General features: G+C 51.1%; 1 protein-coding gene and 1 long non-coding RNA gene across 2 annotated transcripts; one reads left to right on the forward strand and one right to left on the reverse strand.

The window, feature by feature from the left end:
• Positions 1–4,988: 4,988 nt before the first annotated feature.
• Positions 4,989–7,274, forward strand: CLDN23 (claudin 23). The gene has a single exon (XM_032789919.2). It carries the CDS (start codon positions 5,329–5,331, stop codon positions 6,064–6,066), a length of 738 nt encoding a protein of 245 aa, XP_032645810.1. The 5' UTR covers positions 4,989–5,328; the 3' UTR covers positions 6,067–7,274.
• A 10,443-nt stretch (positions 7,275–17,717) lies between these two features.
• LOC116830441 (uncharacterized) lies at positions 17,718–19,515 on the reverse strand. The gene is made up of 3 exons (XR_004375002.1): positions 19,462–19,515; positions 18,584–18,712; positions 17,718–17,819 (listed from the first exon to the last, which is right to left on the reverse strand). It is a non-coding gene; the product is annotated as an uncharacterized LOC116830441 (long non-coding RNA).
• Between the last annotated feature and the right edge of the window lie 2,460 nt (positions 19,516–21,975).

Raw genomic sequence — 21,975 nt, forward strand, 5'->3', positions numbered from 1 at the left:
TTTGTGAACATCTGGGCCCCTGGGGGGAATTTGGCTGTAGGAAGGTGGGGGCTGGACATCGGAGCGGGGGGGCGCAAGGTGGAATTTTCGCCTAGGGCACAAAATATCCTTGCACTGGCCCTGCAAAAGGGCTATGGTGCAGGAATGGGCAATAGGGAGGCTGCGAGAGGAAAGGTTATTTGTAACCTCCAGAATTTGTGCCGAAGGAGCGGCAGCAGCCCTGAGCACAGGGCCCAGTCCTGGTGGGATTTGGAGAAAGATGGACAGAGCAGGGAGAAAGCCAGAGGGGAAGGAGAGAGACTTAAAGGAGCAGGAAATCAGGGAGTGACAGCCCTTAGGGGAACCACAGAACAGCTTTACAGCCTCAACACCCATCTTCTCACAACAGGGAAGTAGCGCAGAGTCTAAGGGTATGGCTACACTAGAAACTTGAAAGCGCTGCCGCGGCAGCGCTTTGAAGTGTGAGTGTGGTCGCGGCGCCAACGCTGGGAGAGAGCTCTCCCAGCGCTGCAGGTACTCCGCCTCCCCGTGGGGATTAGCTTGCAGCGCTGGGAGCCACGCGCCCAGCGCTGCGACACTGTTTACACTGACGCTTTACAGCGCTGTATCTTGCAGTGCTCAGGGGGGTGTTTTTTTCACACCCCTGAGCGAGAAAGTTGCAGCGCTGTAAAGCGCCAGTTTAGCCATGGCCTAATTTCCAAAGCAGAACGTCCCTCCCTCCTGGACACAAGCTGACTCCACCCTCCACTCCCTCCACACCACAGTCACTAGCACATTGCCATTGCTGCGAGCTAAGTGCTTTGCTTTTAAAGTCAAGAGCACAGACAGGCGCGGCAGAAGAGGCCTGAGACTGGCTGAACCGGGCTTGTTAGCCGGGCCATTGCCTAAGCACAGAGGCTGCCTCCGATGTGAACCCTTCACCCTGACCGCTCGGAGCCCGCAGGCCCATTGTGGCTCCCTATTCCTCCAGGAAGTGATGGTGGGGAGGGGAGCTTAGGACGCATGCCAGGGGCACAAGCACGCTGCCCCGTTTGCCTCAGGGAGGCTTCACACACACACCCGCTAGCCAGGGCCAGGGCCAGTCTGTTCCAATCTGCAGCCCAGGCCCCCCAGGTGAGGGTGCTGGTGAGAAACCTGTTCTGCGCTGCCCAGCGTTTCTGAACTATCTTCGTTAATACACTAGCGGGGACTGATGCATTCGCAGCTGCTTGGAGCAGGGAGCCAAGCCAGTCAAATGTCTACAGGCGTCATTGGTACATGAGCCGCTCCAGAGAAGAGCACCCCTGCCTGGGCACCAGGGATGAAATGCTGATGGCAGGAGGCTCCATACCCTAGCAGTGAGGCATTTCTGCTGAGGCTGGCTGATGGGTGGCTACCGCTCCTGCCAGACAGCAGGCTTTCAGGGCAAGCGCTCCATAATCTGTGCCCAAAGAGCACCCGGGCTGGCCCTGGCTACCTCAACATCTACAGTATTGCAGCAACTCAAAACTGTAGAGGTGATAGGTGATGCCACCCCTGAAATGTAGCCGCTAAGGAGTGCTGCCTTTGGACTCTTACAGTAGGTGACACTACCTCAGGCAGTAACGGCCAGAGGAATCGACTCTTAGACTCCTACCATTAGGCCCCTGGGGCTCACGCCTCGGAGTAGCACCACTAGGCAGTACTGCCAGCCCGGAGCACACAGCCAACCCCTGACAATCACCATCTTTTCTGAGAAGCCCAGTGGAGCTGCGGGTGTGGAACGGGGAGCAGGGCAAAGCCCTTCAGCATGTGCATAGGGCCCCAAGGTAAATGGCAGAGATGGCTCCTGTCCTGAGAGCTGGCAGCACGTGTGGGAACATGTACCTAATGGTCAGCAGAAGCTGGAGAATTCCCTGGACCAGCTGCTGTTGCTGAGCCTGGAGACTCCTCGTGGGATGACATGACAGTGCCTCATTTCTGGGGTCCTGGGCCTGGTTTTCCAGCGTACTGAGGGCTCACAGCCCCAGCTGCAGTCAATGGGAGCCATGGGTGCTCTTTGCCTCTGCAAATCTGGTGCTAGGTGTCCCAAGCTGGGCATCCAGAAATGTAGGAATCCAAAGCCAGTAGCCATCTCTGGAAATCTTTAATCTTCCAGGTTCCAAATCAGTCCTTACAAATGGAGGCCATGTCTGGTCTCTGTGCCCCTGTCTGGAAGAACAGGGCTTTGTGCTGATGTCCCTGGCTGAACATTGACCCGCTCCTGCGCCGTGGGGTGTGTCACCTGGCTGCAGCACTCCACCCCAGAGTTGGCTGCATACCAGCACTGCTGCATGGACACGGTTGTAAAGGGCTTTAAGATCTTGAGGATGAATGAAATAGATGTGCGGGGAGGGTTGAGAAGAGATTTATATTTTTAGTTGATGGGAAGGGTCAAACTTTGGGTCAAACTGATTTTTTTAATAAGTGAAATGCCTAACGCTAGGATAAGCACACATGGGGCAATTAATTTAATCACTATGATTGGGTAGAGAGGAAGCTATTGGAATTCCAGCCAGCAAGATGCAAAATCGAAACACAATACTCAGCTTCCTGTTTCTAAGCGGTCAGGGGATGGGACCTGTCCCCTCCAGTATAGGTTGCTCTGCCAGGGTTGGGTGTTTGGGTCTGCATTCCTTACACTGAGACACACCCAAGCAGCAGATGAAGCCAGGCATGAGGATGTTGTTTTCCTCCTCAACGTTTGCTAAACATTTTAGAGCCAGAACACAGGATTCAGTTTAACCCTTACGTCCCCTTGGGATCCCTGCTGGGGAGAGTCTGGGACTAACTTGTCTTCACTGCTAAAGCCACTGTTGGATGCCTCAGGACAGTGGCTCTCAACCTTTTCAGTCTACTGGCCCCCTTTCAGGAGTCTGATATGTCTTACACACCCCAAGTTTCACCTCACTTACAAACTACTTGCTTACAATCATCAGACATAAAAATGTGTCACAGCGCGCTGTTACGGACAAATTGCCGACTTTCTCATTTTTACCATAGAATTATAAAATAAATAACTTGGAATATAAATACTGTACTTCCATTTCAGTGTACAGTATACAGAGAAGTATAAACAAGTCCTATGAAATTTTAGTGTGTCCTGACTTCGCTGGTGCTTTTTATGTAGCCTGTGGCAAAACTAGGCAAATATCTCGCTGAGTTGATGTACCCCCTGGAAGACCTCTGCGAGCCCCCCGGGTGGGGGACGTGTACCCCTAGCTGAGAACCAAGGCCTCAGGCAACGCGTAGGAATGTTTCTGCAGTAAAAACACAGTGAAGACCAGGAACTTTAGTTTTACCACCCGGTAAACTCGCTGAGGTCAGCCCTATGCCCCTGCCTGCAATAGCTTCACTGTGCTGGATCCTGTCCCTGAGGTAACTGCCACACTTTTTTAGCAGTGAAGAGGAGCCTAGACTCCTCTCCGATAAGGTAACGTCAAACAGGCCCCACTGCAAATGGTCCTTATCAGTGTGACCGTCAGAGCATTATTTGAGGAGCTCACCCATTGAGAGGGCTAGTTTGCCCTGAAATGCCCGGCTGGTCAGTAGAAATGCTACACAGCCGTGCAATGCAATGCCCTAGTCTAGTGCCCTGGGCCAGGTGGACATTGGCCTGAGGCCTCGTTAACCAGCCACTCTCAGCCAGCAATGAGGAAATGTTCCCACTGGGAAACCAGCGGGTGGGGCTGATGAGAGCCAGGGTGTGGCCACACTGCACAGTTAGCCCAGGCATTTAGCCAGGTTTTAGGCTCTCCCACCGGGTTTGGAAGCACGCTCTGCCTGGGCTAGCTGACCCGGCGGGGCGGGGCGGGGGGGTTACAGCCTGGGCTCTGCTTTAACTGGGGCTGGACCCCACCCACTTTCCAGTACACAAGCTGAAAAATCACTCCGGTGCTGCTAATCCTCCATGGCCTCCCCACAGACTTGGGACAGACACGTCTGCCCACGATTAATGGGAGCCACGCCGAGGGGATGTCTGCACAGCAGTTAGACACCCGCAGCTGGCCCATCCCAGCCGACTCGGGCTGCGGGGCTGTGTCATTGCTGTGGAGATTTCTGGGCTCGGGCTGGAGCTGGGGCTGTAGGCCCCTGCGAGGTTGGAGAGTCCCACATGCTGACCCCACAATTAAACAGCCCCTTAGCCTGAGCCCTGTGCGCCCAAGTCAACTGGTTTTTAGTTGCAGTGTAGACACACCCCAAATCCTTACTGAGGCTCCTGCACGAGCCGCTTGTGTTTCACGGTGCAGCACGCTCAGCGGCGCTCCCTGGAGTCAGCGGCAGTGCTGGGTGCTCTGCCTGACTACGTGCTGCAGCGTCTTCCCACCGAGTTGAAAGCCTAACTAGGACTCTTGGCCTGGTAAGAGAAGAGTGGGAACAGCGGCACTGAGGCCAGACAGCCCCTATAGAGCTGGGCTCATACAGCTGTAAATCCGGTATAGCCACGCAGACCCCTGGACAAAGGGCCCTTTCATATCTGCGCCAAGCTCTAACGTGGGTGGCGTGTTGCTCTACCCACAACAGAAGGGATCCAGTCCTCTATTGACCTCTCCAGGGTGTGCTCCAGCTGGATCCAGGCCCCACCACGGGCCTGGGCACCCCCACACGTGCCCCAATGTTCCTCTGGGAGGGCACGTGATGGGGGGGTAACGTTTCCTGCCCAGGCAGATCCAGGCCATGCGGCCATCCTGAGCTCTGATTTCAGCGCGGTTGTCATTGTTATTGCTCAGGAGCCAAGCGCAGACCTTTGCTCAGCACCATTGAAACCAGCCACGCACAGGCTGGGAGCAGCAAAGGGTTTTTCTGCAGTCACTTCACACCAGTCCCCACCTGCCCAGCGATCATTCGTCAGTGCTTTAGGGCTCCTTCCTGGTTACTGTTTCACCTGCAAGGGTAGAGAAGCCCTGCCTTCCCCTCCCCTCCCCTCCCATAAAATACCACCCAGAACTTGTTTGACGGCCGGGCTGGGTTTCTCTGTGCATGCAGCAGTTTCGGTCAGAGCAGCCAGTTTCCTTCTGCTGGGAACAGAGCAAAGAGGAAGCCAACAGTACCGCCGATGCCCCCTGCGACCGGGCTGACAAACCCAGCAGGGGAGGGCTTGCGCAGAGGCTAACAGCTCTGGGCTGCGTGGGCAGGGCAGGCGCCAGGGCCACGCAGGAGGAAGGGCCCTGTGCTGGGCAGACCACAGCAGCTGACGGGGACGGACACGGCTTTATCTGCCTCTGAAGCAGCGCTGCTCCTTCCATCCCGTGACTGGGTTCTCCTCTCCCCAGCACATCGGGGCACCAGGGCCGGTGGTTCCATTCCTGCCTCCTCCCTGGTCCCTGCAACATGCGGACGCCGTCGGTGATGATCGTGGGCCTGGTGCTGGGCCCCTGCGGCCTGCTGCTGAACCTGGTCAGCACGCTGACTCCTTGCTGGAGGCAGGTGAGCAGTATATCCGGCAAGCCCATTGACGTGGTCTATCAGCAGGGCATCTGGGAACTCTGCCAAGAGACCCAGAGCACACGCCAGCGCCAGTGCGGCCTGGCTGATGAACTCGGCTACTTCCCCACGCAGCCAGTGCAGGTGGCCAAGGGGCTGATGGTCTCCTCGCTGGTTGTGACTGTGCTGGGGCTGGTGGTGGCAGCTCTGGGGGTGCGCTGCTGGCAGGAAGAACCCCACTATCTGCTGGCAGGCCTCTCCGGCCTGATACTCTTCGCCTCTGGGCTGATGAGCCTCATCCCTGTCTCGTGGTACAACCACTACCTCAGCGCCCTGCCCGCGCCCACAGGCAGCACCCTGGAGGTGGGCTACAGCCTGGTGCTAGGCTACCTGGGCAGCTGCCTGGAGCTCATCGGGGGCTTCTCCCTGGCACTCAGCCTCCACCAGTGCTGCCAGGAGTGCAGGAGAAAGAAGACAACCACCAAATATCCCCACCACAGCCAGCCGGGCCCCGCCACCGTATCTTCCAGAGACTTCATGCCCCGCAGCCAGAAGCCAGCTCCCAAGTCCTTTAGCAACCCCGTGGATGTGCTGGAGGGAGAAAGAAGCATCAGCCGCTCCCTGCCCTGCGACTCAGATTTATAGCCCTGCCATGGCAGGCTGGGCAGATACAGCCCCTACCAACACGGACGCGGGCAGTGCAGAGGAGCCCCTGCCAGCGAGAGGCCAAGGCTGGCAGGAAGGGGCGCTGTGCCGAGCCCGGCTAATAGCAGCAAGGACCTCTCCCTGCCTCTGTGCAGATGGACCCTCCTGCTGCAGCAGCTGGGGCTGATGAGAGTTTGGGACCCAGTAGCTGGAACTGCAGCCATTTCTTGTGGGCTCTGGACAAGAGGTGGATATTTCTGTGGAAGCAGAGCAAGAGTGGCATTACTGATGATTTGCACATTACTGCCTGGCCATGGTGACTTAGTTAGCGGGAGGTGGCAGATAAAATCTTCAGAAACACCTATGTGACTTAAGACCCTCCAGCTCATTGGAAGTCAATGGGATTTAGGCTCCTAAGTGCCTAAATTACTTTGAATAAAATTTTCAAAATTTTCTAGGGCTTGTCTGTAATGGCTTGGAGCCTAAAAATCTTTGAGGATCTGGGCCAAGTGACTTAGGAGCCTAACACCACATCCTTGGGAGATGCAGGGTGTGCAGTACTTTTGAATATGCATGTGTTTAGTTAGGACTCTAACTAGCCACCAGCATAGGCAATTCTTGGCCAGCGATATTACCAACAGAGTATTCAGAAAACGACTGGGGTTATTGCAGTCTAGTTATTGTATCTCTACGTAATCAGCACCTTCTCAGCTTCAGTGTTTACATTGGGTACGCTGCTGATTTCTAGCATTCATTCACTTCTTTGCACAGAGGCATGGGGAGCAGGGCTGGATTTAGGGGCAGGTGACCCAAGCGACCACCTGAGGTGTTGGGCTTGGCAGGGGACGCTGGGCTCCGAGTGCTCTTTTCATTGTTAGTGACAAAAGGGAAAACAGAATGCGTGAAGTGAAATGTTTTAGGTATTCTGTACATGGGTTCATTTTTCACCAACCTCCTAGAATGTTCTGGACCTTTGTAGAATCTCGTGGAACCTTCCAGACTTTTTCAGAACCACATTTTCCCTGAACCTCCTAGATTGTTGTCAGCCATGCCCCCATGGGTATATATAGGGTGACATGGGTGGCACACATAGTGTGTGGGAGGGGGCAGGCTGTGCCTCCCCAAACAGCCCAGCGTGGCCACACCCATGCTCTGTGCTGAGGCCCCGTCCTGCTTGTCCTTCCCCCTTAGCCCCTGCTCAGGCTGACTTCCCGGCTTCTGGAAAGCCGGCTGCAGCTGAGGCGGCTGCCGGCCTGTGACCGGGATGTGGGGTGGTGCGGGGAGGGGAGGGGAGGGGTGGGCACTGGAGCTATGCCACCCGGTGATTGGGCTGCCTGTCCTGTGCTCAGGGAGACTGGGGCAGATGGTGGGAGGGGCAGGCCCAGCCAGGGGCTAGCCTGCCAAGCTGGCAGTTCACCCACCACCATCCATCGGGACAGGGCAGGTGGCACCAGGCAGTCAGTGAGTTATAAGAACAAAGTCAAGTGAAGTGAGAGCTCAGCTGCGATACTGTGAACCTTGTTTTATTGTGTAATTGTGAAAGTGTACTCGTGTTTTAAGAGTTGAAGAGTGTAAGCAGCAACTAATAAAGGACAAATTTAATGAGACACCAGAGACCTCTATTGAACTCCTATGTACACAGCAATAGAAAAGAAATGCTGTTACTTCTCTTGCTGTGCTTTACACATAATGTTTGGTGCCTTTCTAAGGCTGCAGAACATAGACTTTTGTTCTCCCTAATACTGGCTGTTTTCCCCTGCAGAAAATAAAAGATGCCCCCAAGGAAGCCTTCAGGAGCTCAGTATAGGAAGCAAAAGGCTCAATTGCAATCTCATTTGTAGCAAGGGGCAAACATGATGGGAAAATATCTGAAACAGAACGTAGACCAGGCTTTAGGCAGTAGTGATTGTCCCAGTGCAGAAGAAATTGAGGAATTTATTTGGTTAGATATGGCATGAATAAATATATTTGCATGCTAGGATCTCTAAATTTGTATCTTATAGGACAGGGATAAATCATGCATCGAAGTCCTGAAATGAGCTACATCCACACTAAAAAAATAAGGTATTCAAAAGTTTAATGGCAGCAGGGCATATGTGTGAGGGGGGGTGGGATGCTGAAGCCACTCCTAGCCGGGGGTGCCATTTGGTCTAGGCCATGGGGGCTAGGAGAGGAACTGGGGTTTAATTTATGCTTTTTGTATTACAAGTTTCAATTTAACTAGCAGGTTTCATGATCCAAGCCCAAGTGTGTAATCCACACAGGAGATCAAGGAAACAAGCAGAAAACATACTGAGGGCAGGTGCATGGGTTTCCCATAACTACACAGCAATATTTAGAGTCTATCAAAGGCAGCTCTTGGGCCTGAGACCTCACTGACATGACTAATGAAGTGACATGCTACTGCCAGAAGTGATGATGGAAGTGGAGTGTTTTGTCCTCCCTCAGAGCTGTTCCTTGTGGGTGTGCAGAGAGCCACCTGGTCCACACAAGGTGGGTCAGCAGCTCCTGTGGTGGCTGGCTCAGGAGAAAGACTGGTGTGAGAAGGCTTTACGCTGAACTACCATCTAACCTGAGAACTGGGGTTTCCACTGCTAGGCTGAGTCACAGTGGCAGGAAAATGCCCCTGTTCTGAGGGTAATTAGCACATCCCTCTCCAGGGCTGTGGGACTATTCCAGTGACTCTTTGCAAGACTTAGTTTTTAAAAGGGGATGTTTAAAAAACCAACCAAACGTCTTCACTAATGTCTGTTTTGCGGTTAGACATAACATGCAGGTTTCAGAGGAAAAACAGTTAGACTGTTGCTGGCTATGGAACAGCCAACTGCATCCCCAGAGCTTGAGGTGCAGTGGGCTCCAGCACCCCACATGGGACCCATTATCCCAGCCCTCCTGGAGAATGTGGGGAAGTTTTGAGGCTGGATTCCACTCACTGCCCTCACAGTGCATGCTGGCAGGTGCCCCTGCCCAGGAAGCTCCTGGGGGTGGGAGAGCTCCCAGCTCAGCATAACCAGGGGAGGGGAGGAAGGGGTGACCTCCCATGCAACCTGACCATCCCAGAAGCCAGGGGTGCCTCCTGCCTGTCCAGAGCAGGGATCAAAACTGAACAGCAGCCAGTGAAGCTGCTGCCACTGCAAGAGGAGCAGGAACAAGGTTTCCACTCAGCTCAGCAGCTATGGTGCTTCTGGCCTCCATGCTGGCTGCCCGCAGCACTACTCCTCTGCCACCAGGAACTCTGGGATACATTGAGAGGCCATTGGGGACCCAAAGTCAAGGTGAGACAGCATGGACACATTAAAGCAATGGGGGTCAAACCCTGGGTCCCACCTTAAAACAGTCTCAGCAGCTCCTGGACTTAGGGCTAAACCCTTGCTTAGCACCACTGGTATGTGGATCATGCAAGAACAGGATTAGGCTGTAGCCTGGGCTGACATGGCTGTGTAGACACAACCCAGAGTATGCATCTCTATTAGATGTACAAAGAGTCAATGGTCTGAATTGTATTGGCTGAGACTGACCCTGTCCCCAGTGCTGACCACAGTAAATGAGTCCCTGCAGCCCAGCACCTGGCAGGGGCTAGACACATTTCAGTTCACTAACAGGTATCAGCTGGCTGCTCATTGAGGCTAAACACAGCAGCCAGGGCTCTAGACCTGGCAGTTCACAGGTGCAGTAGGGGCTAACCCCCTCCCAATTGTCCCTGTCTTTGCTACAGATTTGGGGTTAGAGTCAGGGCAGAGGAAAGGGGGGTTGGCTAAGCCTGCTTTTACAAAAGTGATCAAGGTAAGTTGCATTGCCTGTTACCTTCTGAAGAGGAGTAAAAACAAGGACAACCTAACTTTTAGCACAGGTCATTGCAAACTACAGGCACCATCTGCCTTTTGGGCCTGAAAAGAGGGGAGAGGTATGGGTTTAAAAAAGTGCATCATCCCAATCTGTCACTCATGTTGTGTGCAATGCAAGAGACTGATTCAACTGCAGCTTCACTGCACCTTTTATCCTACACAAGCCTGCACTAGCACCTGACACACTTACAACTTGTCTGATCCTTCTCATGCCTCCACTTACAGAAGGAGTTTGCCCTTGCAAATGTTTATTTGACCAGTCACCTCTGCTCTCACAGGGCAAGTATTGCAGGGTTCCTACCTGTGAGCCATGTGTTACAGAGTCATTTTAAGACAGTCAGTTCAGCCTTGCAATCCTGCACTGTTTCTCAGGGGGTCAAATCCTATAGCCTTTTCCTGCAGTGAGGCATGAATAAGCTTCCCTGCAAGCTTTAGTTTCTCTGTTATGGCTGGTGCTGTCTGTAAATCTCTGCCTGTCAGCACAGCTCCAACTGCGCTTCACAACCCTGCCAGTACTCTTCTACCCTATGTCTGATTTAGACCCTGGGCTGCTGAGAGGCATTCGCTGGTACAAATGTTCAGAGTGCTCAGCTGAGTAAACCAGGACCTTTTACTTTCTGTAGTTCCCTTGACAATAAGTATGGCAAAGATGTGTAAGTGTGAATTAGGCCTTGAGCGGGTGTAGCAACAGCAGTGTTATTGCGCTGTTATCTGCTTTTAGACTAGTAGTGTTCTACGTGCACCACCATTATGCTGGTGCAGGGACAAGGAGTCCCAGCAGCTGGATTCTCTTCCAGGTCCTGCCCCTGACCTTGGCATTAATCCCCACACTAGCCAGACTGTAAGCTGTCTTGGGGAGGTAACGGGGTGTGGAGAGACTGGTGTCTGGCCCAATAGGGCCTTCTGAGGGCATATTACTGTACCACCCTAGAGTCTACTAGGAGTGCTCACTTTAGGAGTTCCTACAGGTCTACCATGTGCCCTGGCTGGGGCATCTGGATGGAACAGTGCCTGGGACTGGTCTAGCTGGAGATGAGCAGGCACTGACAGTGCATCACAGCTACTAGACAAAACCCAACCTTCCTCTCCCCATTCCTGTGTGGTGGGTTAGAGAGTAGCTCTAAGCCTGCTGTCTTAGTGCCCAAGCCTTTGTACCTCCTACAATGACTCCATTAGATGGAGTGTTGTGCAAGGATCAGCTACCTGCACAGGGTCAAGGGGGCTGCCTAGACCTCCCCACCCCTGCTCATCTGGCTTCACACTGTCCCTAGGGAGATGGGCTTTTCCAGGGCCCAGCAGTCTGTTTCCACTTCCACAGCCAGATTGGAGCTAGGAGTGGTCATCCACACTGGCATCTGGACCCCATCCCCATGTCAATGGGTTGTGATGTGCTGCAGTAATTATACCACCTTTCCTCTTAGCCCTGTGCTGCTTGTACAAGCTACTCTTCACCCCCTTTCTCCAGCAGGCAGGGCCATTCCTGCCCTCCAGTTCTAGCTCTACAGAGCAGCTCTAGGGCTTAGATAAAATCTCCAACCAAATGCTAGAAACTAATGCATGAACTAGCACAGCTTCTGTAACTGACAGGCAGAACAGCTTGACCCACTCTGCTCCCAAGCTGGAGAGCTTCCAGCTCCCACCCCAAGGAGCATGAAGCCAGCAGGCAGAGATTTGGCCAGTTTCCTGTAGCAAGCACACTGTTCACCTCCTTGGGATGGCATTAACCCTCTGCCTTAATGCTCTTTTGAAGTGAAAAAGAAAAGGTTCCAAAATGGTCAAAGCAAACTGTTTGGACTCCAAATCTTTTCACCCCAAAGCAGTGTTAGTTTGTTCTCCCAAAAATGTTTAGTTTTGCCCAGCTCTGTTAGATGACTCCCTCCCCTTTGGGGAGATTAGCACCTCAGGCAGGTGCTATGTGGGGTTGAAACAGCAGGTTTCAAGAGGCAGGTTGTAGTGAACAGTCTGGGAGGGAGAGAGAGAGTCCTGCTACAACAGCAATTCCCTATTGACACACCAACATCTACTATTTGCACAGCTGCTACTGCCACTTCCCTCTGAAGGTCCCTCCCCGTCCCTGAGGGCAACAGCACCTTGAACCTCCAAGGTAGGAGGTAAGTCACCATCTGGAGTTGTTACAATTCAGATGGTGTCACAGATCCAGCTGGGTGTCCCCTTTCAGCCACCCACCAGAAAGCTGTGAAGGGAATCCAGGCCCCTACAGCCCCAGCTGCTCCAAGCCTCTTGGAGCTTAACCCCTGCCCCAGCTGTGGGGTCCCAGCACTCTTGGGTGCAGACCCCATCCTGAGACCTGACTCTCCTGCACTTAGACCCTCTTCCAGAATCCTACCCCAAGGGGTAAGCCTTTGGGTCACTGGTAACTCTCCAGTGGCACAGGGTACAAGTGAAGCATGCACATGTCCATAGTGCACAGGCCATTTAGTGATGGGAACATCCTCTCTGCAATGCCCCTCACTAGCTCACCCTTCCTGGAAGGGGACCCTCTGGGCTTAGGAAAGTATGCAGGGTTTCTAGCCTACCTGAGGCAGGGCAGCATGTAGGGTGGCCCCTTGTTCAGAGGGGTTTTCCCCAGCTTTGCTCCTGCCCAATGCTACCTCTTGCTTAGAAGCATCCAGTCACCTCCATCAGGAGGCACCATGCCAAGCTCCAGCCACATCTGTGTATGCATTTGTATAACTCCTGGCTCCAATGGACCCTGAGCCTAGTTGGGTCTCTCCTTCCCCACTGGAAGTTTGGGGCATCCAGGTGAGATTTCATTCTCCACACACACTGCAGGGCCTTGTTTAGCAAGCTAGGACCCTAGCACAAGGACTCACCTGGGTTTTCTGGAGGACCATTAAGCCACATTCTACTGAAGGGCAGAGGCAAAAAACACATGCTCTCATTTGGTGAGTGTAGGTCTAAGATACTGTGTACCCCTGTGACCTCAGAGCACTTCAAAGGCAAAAGTTCTCTGGATGAACAGTTGTGGCCTTGTCTGTTAGAAGCCCAGATGGTGCAGACCCCAGTTAAAAAAAAAACAACAAAAAAAAAACTGATCAGACATGCTTGACTAAGAGCCATGGGAAAAAGGGTTAATTTTACTCCACTTGAAAGACACTGTGTGGCTCCCATTTCATTAGTATTGACAGGGGGTCTTCTGTACTGTTGGGGTTTAGCATCAACCACCAGTTCTGCAAGCTTACCGCTTACCCAGGCTGCTCAAGCCAAATCTGCAGCTCTACTCTGGAGTTACAAACTCCAGGCTTTTCCTTCAGTTACTCTTGGGTAAAAGCACTGTCCTTGCAAGGTGAGGCTGACCCTGGACCTACAGAAGAGCTATAGCCACCCAATTGCATGTCACTTATGCATATTCATGTTTTGTCACATCTGTACAAGTAGCCATATTTGCATCAGAACATCCATACCTGAAGAGACATTGACCAGGAACTATTTACTGACCAGCATTTGCACCAATACTAAGCTGAGGGATGTGGCAAGACACTAGAGGATTCTGCAAGTGTTACTTTATTGAGAGAATTTCACTTTTCAACATGAAGTTATTCCATCTTCATAGGAGTTACTAGCGCCTGAAAGGAGAAAGAAAGCATTAGATTGTATGCCAAAGGCACAATTAGTCTCCCCCACACTGCACTGCCATCTGTTAGTTGGGGAGTGGTGCCCTGTGCCTGAGGACCTGGCTAGTTTACTGCCCATGTGATCAACCCATGCAAGGTTTTGCAATAAGTGAAGAGCTGCTGGTCCTTGGTCTCCATCCAAGAGGCTTCTTAGATGCAAGCCAAAATAGTGGCCATTTCCAGTCCTTGGAGCAGTTAGGGCACCAAGACTCTAATTTTTAATGGTGTAGCAGCATTTGCCTTAGGAAGTTCTGCCCCTGTAAGCCTGAGCTTGGATGCTTAGTGGTCAGTGTCTTCCCCTGTTTGGTGCAGTGCAGCTTTATCTAGTACAGGACATTGGGTGTGCATTTAAGCTACTGGATCTTTTAAAAGGGCTTTGAGAAAGGTTGGATATGTTCACAGGCACATTTAGGCCCTGTGCCAATAGAAGTAGCACTCCTTCCCCACCCTCTAGAAAGGGGGAGTCAGATACCCCATGTGTGGGTCTGCCTAAAGGTAGGTCAGGCCCATGGGATGCTTGGCTGACCAAGTCAGAGGTCCTGGAGTCTAGGAGACTCTTCAGTTGCCTTCTCACCTGTTCTCTGTCATAGGCTTCATTGATGAAGGTCTCATTGTTTGTGAGGTTCTCTTCTTCCCCGAGGTCGCTGTCCTTGTGGTAGCTGGTCAGAGTCCTAGAGGATGCTGTACTGGAGGTCCTGCATTGGGAGAGTAAACACTTCTGAAGCAGTTGCACTCCATTGGTTCCTACTAGCTACAATGCAATGAGCTGTCAGTCCTCTGTAGGAGCCTTGGACCAAAAACCTAGCATGAGAATTGCTATTCAAAATAGCAATTCAGGGACACCACAGGTGCAGGTGGCTTTTGACAGCAGGGCCTCACACACTAAGCTGAGTCATGGAAGCACTGGTCAGTGTTTGCCAAGTCCCATTCTAGACAGACATGTGCCTCCTGTTGCCCTAAGAAGTCTTACCCCTCCCTACCACCAGCCACACAATCCTGCAGTGGGAATGGGCTTGAGGCAATGCTTGTAGGGTGTCAGGTGTAGAGCCTTGTTGCATCATATTGCAAGAAGCTGGAGTCTAATGCATTGAAACCCTCCCGATATGGATCTGGCATTCCATGATCCCCAGGTTAACCATTAAGTTGTCTAGCAAGATTGGTCGTAGCAGTCTTTAGGCCTGCAGTTCTAGGAGTATTTCTATTTACAGCTCTCCAGGAAACAAGCTATTGGAACAAAACCAAATGCATGTGCAAGACACGTTGAGAGCACATCTACATTTTAAATTGGAGGTATACAGTTAGCATGTTAACTTGACCAGGCCTAGTACTGGTATGTCTCAAGATGGATACAGTTTCTGGCTCTAATGGAGCTGTACTGTTAGCAGTGCTTTGCCACAATTTAGCGATTCAAACGTCACACCATGCTGTAGACAGTTGTGGCAGACATTTTATGCCAGTTGAATTCAAGATTGTTCCCCTGACACTGCACTAAGTTCCCAGTAGTGCCAGTGAACCCCTCATGGTTGGCACATGAGGATTGATGGCCCATAGGATTTTAGGAGCTGGTCTGCAGAAGCAGCTGGGAAAGGCCCTGCTCTAACCTGTATGGAGTAGGTACCAGTCAGGATCACCTTTTCACCCTCTGACTTGGTGTGGAGTCTCCATAAGAAGTGACAAGAATGGAGGACAGAGATGAAGAGGTGAAGGAAGCAACCCATTCACAGCCCCCAGTCTGGGCCAGGTGACCTGGAGCTCTGATTTACTGATTTTTAAGAAGCTTGGATCTGACAAGCCTCGAGGGTGGCCTGGGGAAAGGCCAACAGCAATAGCTTTTGATGGCATGGACAGTATTTTATTGCATCCAGCTTTACTTGTTTAGAGCCATCCTTGTGCTTTGAAGGAGAGTTTACTCTGTACTATATCAACATCAAGGCTGCTCCTCTGCTAGATGCCACATTAGGGAATAGGAAGGCACCCCAGCCACACAAGGCTTGTAAGTTGAGACAGCCCTGAGGAAGCCCCTGTTGGCATACATCAGGTTAAGCTGTTTGGAGAGGTTCTTTTCCTTAGAAACAGTCCCAAGACACCCCCCCCTCCCAAACAAGGGTGTGTTTAATAGTCCATGTGTGTAGGAGGCACCTGTTCGCAATACAGTCCAGTGTGAGCAGCCAGGTCACAACTGCTTGCTACATAGATTCACAGAACCAGACCAGACAGGACTGTTATGACCACCTGCACAGCATGGAGTTAGACACCTTGTTTGTGCTTTGTGAGTGGTTCAGAGCATCTGGAGGAATCAGACCCAGGCTCCCCCCCACCCCCCGCTGCTGTAACATACTGCACAGCATACTTTCACGAATGCTTAATACTGACATTTGGTTCAGTCAACAAGCTCTATTACTGCTGAAGCTTTATTTTAGAGACTGAACATTCAGGTAGCCAGCGATCAGCTGGTGGAAACAATTCTCATAAGTCAGACATGAGAGAGAGAGAGAGAGAGAGAGAGAGTCTTACCTCTTTCGAGTGTGCTGCCTCCTCATGTAGACGAAAGCTCCCACCATTGCCAGGACTATAAGCAAGACTATAGCTATGCCCAAGATAATGGGACCAGTGGTAGATTTGACTGTGGTCTTTTCACAATAATCACCACTGTACCCCAACATGCAGCTACACTTCACTCTGTCCCCTTCAATGGTGCAGTCCCCTCTCATGTTACAGGTTTCACTGCTGCAAGGTTGGGGCTCTGAACCACTTTCAGTGCCCTCAGGTGATGGAGAAGGTTCTTCTGTATATTCCCACATACTAGACACAGTGGTCTTGCTTTCTCTGTATGGGGGCAGGGTCTGGATCGCTGGGGTTTTTCTTCTGGGGTATTTGGTCCCTTTTGGGTGCAGGTATCGGGTTCCGGTGATAGGTCTTCTGGTGGTTGTCTGGACACGTGTTGGTGCTAGTGCTTCTTCCTCTCCAAAGCCCGGCTTTGCTGGAGTTGGGGCTGTTGTAGATCTTGGTTTCTCTCTGTCCAAGTAGTTACCTGGAGGAAGAGAGTATTTGATCCAGTTTCATATCAAGAGCTGATTTGAAGTTTAGTTTATCTTAAGTGGATTAAAGGATAAGCTCTCAGTATAGCTTGGAAGTGGGACAAGTAGAGGGAAGAGCTAAAGTTATCTGGGATAATGTACTGCATTAGCTTGTGGGACCTTTCACCTTGTCTGCCTCACTGCTGGCAGAGATGATCAGTGTCTTTGGTAATGAATCCAGAGGGGTTTAGTGTGTTTGGACAGAGGCTGGTGGCTATAGAAGCGTTAGAGTTCCAGGGGCATTGGAAGAGTTTCCTGCATCCCTTGGGCAACAGGGATCAGTGTCGCGCTTCAGAGACATCGCTGCCTATCACCCTGTCTTCTGTTGGAGAAGGATGCAGGTTTCACATTGCAGACCAGTGATACCAAGGCATGTTTGGTAGACATGAAGACTACTAGACTAATTGACCAGTAGCTGTTTTAAGCTACCAAGACAAAGAGAATGGGGTAGGGAAGATTTGGTTAGGGTTAGTATCCCTAAGCAGAGGGCATGAAACTAATGTTTATGGGCTGTTACAAGTCTCTGGTGCTAGAACTCTAGGTGTGCTGCACTGTGTGTGACAGAAGTTACTCACAAGCCAGCTCATCAGATCCATCCAAGCAGTCATTGTGGCCATCACAAGCTTGCTCCCTGGTAAAGCATTTCAGACGATCTTTGCAGGCTTCAAGCGGTTCAGGGCACGTCACAGCTCTAGTACATTCAGTACCATGCTCCAGACGGTACCTGACAGTACATTTGCAGACCCTTCCCTGATGGTTTGGCAAGCAGAGCTGGCTGCACCCCCCGTTGTTCTCCGAACAGCCATTACTGCCTATGAATGGCAAATAAGCGTGACAATGGTGAATACCATTCTTAAACAAGATGTAAGTCTCCTGAATGGAGGTCAGTCAGCAGGAGGTGGTCTGGACTGGGGCTCAACTGTATGCCTTTCATATGGTGGTCATCACCTCAAGTGGAGGGAGACCAAGAAGAGGAGACAAGACACAGGTAGACCAACTTAATGCCATGGAGACAGTCTCTAGGAGGAATTAATTCTGGTTTTATCAGGATTTCACCCCTTTATACCACAGCAGAGTTTTAGACTCACCTTGTTGGGTGAACTTGCTGTAGATTTTCAAGTCCACAATCTTCTGGTCCACTTGAAACCACCAGTTTTCAATGAGTTCCAGTTTGCTATGCCACACTCTAGTTGAGCCTAGCAGACAGAAGGGCACTGAATCAGTGCTACAAGTATGCTTTCTGCTTGCTCTAATTATACACGCAAGGCCAACAGTGAGGTGTGCGAACCAATATGATAATTTTTCCTAGGCTACAAGGATCTGCTAGAAACTGGCAGTTTGAGCCAGAAGTTTAAGATGTCTCCTCTACACATTCAGAATGGGTCTGCCAGAAGACATCCAGAACTAGAACTGTCTCACTCCAGCTTGAGACAGGAGAATTTACAACACTATGATCCAAAGGCTCTACATAGGAGGTTCTCTCCCTGCCCGCCCAAAGGCGGGCTACATTAGGAACCACTTGCAGAAATCCAATTTGTGCGTTAAGAGTGCAGAGTTTTAGTTACTACCCCCTTCTTGTCCTAACCTAGGAAAAACTTCAGTTGGAAGCCCAGTACACTGTGGCAGAAAGCCAGTATGCTCAAACCAATCCAAGATTGGTAGGGATCTGTTAAAACCCACACCAAGCTGGATTAATTGGGCACTTCCCCATACTCAGTGGTCATAAGCCAGGGAGGGGAGCATGAGGGAGAAAAGACTAATTTAAGATTAAGCCCACATTTGAATCTAGATGCAAGTGATCATTGGTAGGCATAGGACAACATGCTATCAATTTACAGAGTTAGGGACTCCTCCCACCCCAATATAGAACTATCTATTCTAAGAGCTGCTCTCCTTGGACATGTTCCTTTTATTAGTTTAAGGGATGTTATGGAAGGGTCTGTTGTTGCAACTGGCTTACCATTGCGGGTTGGGGTTGTCCAGACCATCATTCCTTCACCTGCCGCGAAGAGTGTGAGGCCATGCAGCCCTCCCCGAATTAGCCTGAACCTGGAACCATCCAGCTGAATGCTTTCGACAACACCTTTTGCTACAAGAGGAAACATCTTGTTCATGTTTCAGAGATGAAGATTGACACATCTGTGTCAATGTAACTGTTATCCAGCTAGGCTGGATTAAAGACGTGAAGCAAGAGGTGTTAATGAACAGCATGTCTCAACCCTAGACAATAATGGGGCGCATGCTTGTGTAGTGTCACCAAGCCCTGGTGGGGCAGTTCTGTGACTTATAGAGGCTTGCAGGTTGCAGGCTAGTGTAATGCCCCTCAAAGAGTGGCCTCACTGCTTTGCTGAGAGGCCTGGCCTTTCCAATGTCCCATAAGTCAGTGTTCTCTATTAATATCTAGCCACATACCAGCTGTGGCCACCAATTCTAATTTTGTTATGCTCCCAATTAGAGTATTGCATGCATTTGAAACAGGCTTATTAAGCTCTGCAGTTTGATTTTAGGATGCCACCCAGCAGTGGTACAGCATACCACTTTACACTGCTATGTCCACTACAGTATAGCCAAGCAGCATTTGGGTTACTAAGTTTGCAATTCTGAGCTGTGGTTTTGCCATCTTCCACAGAAGATCAGACATTCTGTTTGGCTAAAGCAATGCTTGCCTACAGGAATAGATGTATTGGAACCAGACTACATGGTCTCAAATAGGCTTGTAAGAGGCCTTGCAGTGAACACGCAGTAGTACACTAACCATAGCAAGAGACTCTGCAGCTTAGTGGAGCCACATTGGCAAGCTCCTGTATTCTCCAGGAGAGCCAGGTCTCCTGTACCTACCATGGTCAGCCCAGTAGAGCCGAGTGCCAAAGTCTCCAAAAGTTAGGCCAACTGGCATTTGGGATTTTCTCCAGAGCACCTTCCTTTGGCTTCCATCCATGGAAGCACACTCGATCTTTGGGCCAGCACGATGGTTCTCCAAACCCAAGTCAGCAAAGCACATCATGCTAGTAGGTGGGTGCAGCACAACAGAGACTGTGTGCTGGAGCTCCTCGCTGATCAGCACAAGAGCATAGCGGCCATTTGAAGTTGCAACTCGAATGTCTGGAGTCTGGCTCTCAATCCAGTAGATGTTGCCACTCAGCCAGTCGAGAGCTAGAGATACCACACTGCCCCCCACTGGCACCACTCTCTTCCAGGACAGTTTGCCTGAATCCTTGATTCTCAACAGCCTGATGTAGCCATCTTCCTGATCAGCAAAGTAGAGGGACTTATCCTGGACTGAATAGTCTATAGCCGTCAAGTAATCCACATTGGTAAGAGGGAAAACTCTGTGCTCAGGAAGCATTTCACCCCTGGCTGCAGGGGGCAGCTTTTTCAGATATACCTGGAGTTAGAGGAAAAGAAGAAGATTAGTGAAATCTTAGTCCTGTTGTGCTTTAAGTCTGAGATTTACTGTAGGCTTTCTAGGCTTCCCAGGGAGGGGAGGGGAGAGGAGAAAGTATGAGGATACATTCCTAGATCAGCCCATCACTGCTCTAGTCCTTCAGAGCTGCGAGGGACAGATTTCACTTTCTGAACCACGGTTTAGCAGATTATATATTTTCACAACACAAGGGTGGAGTCTAGTTCTTCCCACTGGTGTTGGGCTCATACAGTGGCGATGGATAGGATCTGAGTTCATCTGGCTAGTCATGCAGAAGTACATGCACATTTCAAGCAGCACACACTAGGTTGTCTTTACTGGGGAGACCACGATAAGCAGGCAAGTTTACAAGTCAGCTTGCTGTTACTTCTCAACACTGGAGAGATTTCTTGGCTCATTCTAGTAAGCTGTCGGTTATAGTCTGTTCCAGGACGGAGTCACTGCAGGTTATTGTTACAGAATCCTCTCTAGTCATGTGTCTTGAGAGCTAGCCTATGAGACACTTATTTTCTGTCTGTCCCTGTAGCAGAGTGGTACCTGAGTAATCACTGTTGGGGCAACCAGGAACATGAACGCCGAATCCTTAAGAGGAATGCAGTTTCTCTCATCAGCAAGCACTTCTCCAACTGGACACCGGCAGCTTCCTTTGTGTTTTGGATTCAGCAGGCATAAGTGGGAGCAGCCAAGTTCCTGACAAGGGTTAGGGGCCATTGGCTGTAGCACTTCATGCATTATCTAAAAGAAAGGCCTGGCAGTCAGCACTATGATTAAAGCATCTCTACAATGCAAGCCCTCTGTTCCCTTGTGTTTTCCTCATGCAACTATATACCAGAAAAGCCACCTGGAGTCAACAAGAGATTGGTTTACATTGACCTTTGAGTGGGAGGCCCAGCAGGGAGGGTAACTCGTGGGACTGAGTTGGAGGATAGTATAGAAGCATTTGGATGAGTGTTAGGGAAGAACCAGTGCAGAAGATGACCCATGCTAGGTTAGCTGCTGCAGGCTGGCCCTTGGCACCAGGAGACTTGAAGTTGTGTTCCGAGGTATGAGACACAAGAACTGATATGAGGGGGGTCAGATTTGACTAGGTGAGAGTCACCACAGGTGCAGCCACTAAGGAATCAGGCCCCAGGGAGCCATTTTGAATGGCAACATGAAGAGGTTTAAAGGTTTCTCCCTAGATAGCTTGGGTCCCCTTCAAGAGCCACCCCACCCTTCAGGAACACCATGCCTCATGCACAGTTCCCAGGGAATCTGGGTCACTGGGAGTCAGCAGGACAGGTTTTGTAGGAAGGGAGAAGAGCCCTGAGGTGTAGGGCTAGTGGGGGCGGGATGAGGGAGGAGAAGCACTTGTGTGTCGCACAGAGTTAGTCTGCTGGGTTGCAGGTACCTTCAGGCCATAGGGCTGTCCATGACGCTTGATCAGCACAGTCCTGTTCTTGCCAGTCCTTTTGTCCACTTTCTGCACAGTCCTGGTTTTCATCTCAGACCAGTAGGCATCATCCTCAAACACTGTTACTGAGAAAGGACTCTTGATCTGGCTCAGCTGGAACACCTAGAAGACAGGTTAAGTCCATCAGACATGGCAAGTCTGATGCCAGGCAGGCCTGCCTCGAAGGCTGGCTGCATAGTACCTTTATGCCAGTGCCATCCAGGTTGGCAGAGCCAATGCAGTGAAGCTTATCATCAGACCAGAAGATTTTCCAGCTCAAGAGGTCAAGAGTTATGCCAGTCGGCCAGCCCAGCCCTTCGTCAATGAGGATTTTCCTGTTGCTCCCATCCATGCCAGCTTGCTCAATTTGAGGTTTGTCCCCTATTTCAGACCAGTACATTAAGCTATACAGTGGGGAGAAAACAAAATGGTATTTCAGCCACTGTATCACTGTTGAGATCTGTCTGCAACACCAAGTTGCTCATTACAATTTGCA

Source organism: Chelonoidis abingdonii, chromosome 5 (assembly GCF_003597395.2).
Source record: "Chelonoidis abingdonii isolate Lonesome George chromosome 5, CheloAbing_2.0, whole genome shotgun sequence".
In the NCBI taxonomy this organism is placed as follows: Eukaryota; Metazoa; Chordata; order Testudines; family Testudinidae; genus Chelonoidis; species Chelonoidis abingdonii.

Bases quoted from the DNA above. Each gene is read 5' to 3' on its own strand.
- CLDN23 (XM_032789919.2), top strand. From the start codon at position 5,329: ATGCGGACGCCGTCGGTGATGATCGTGGGCCTGGTGCTGGGCCCCTGC.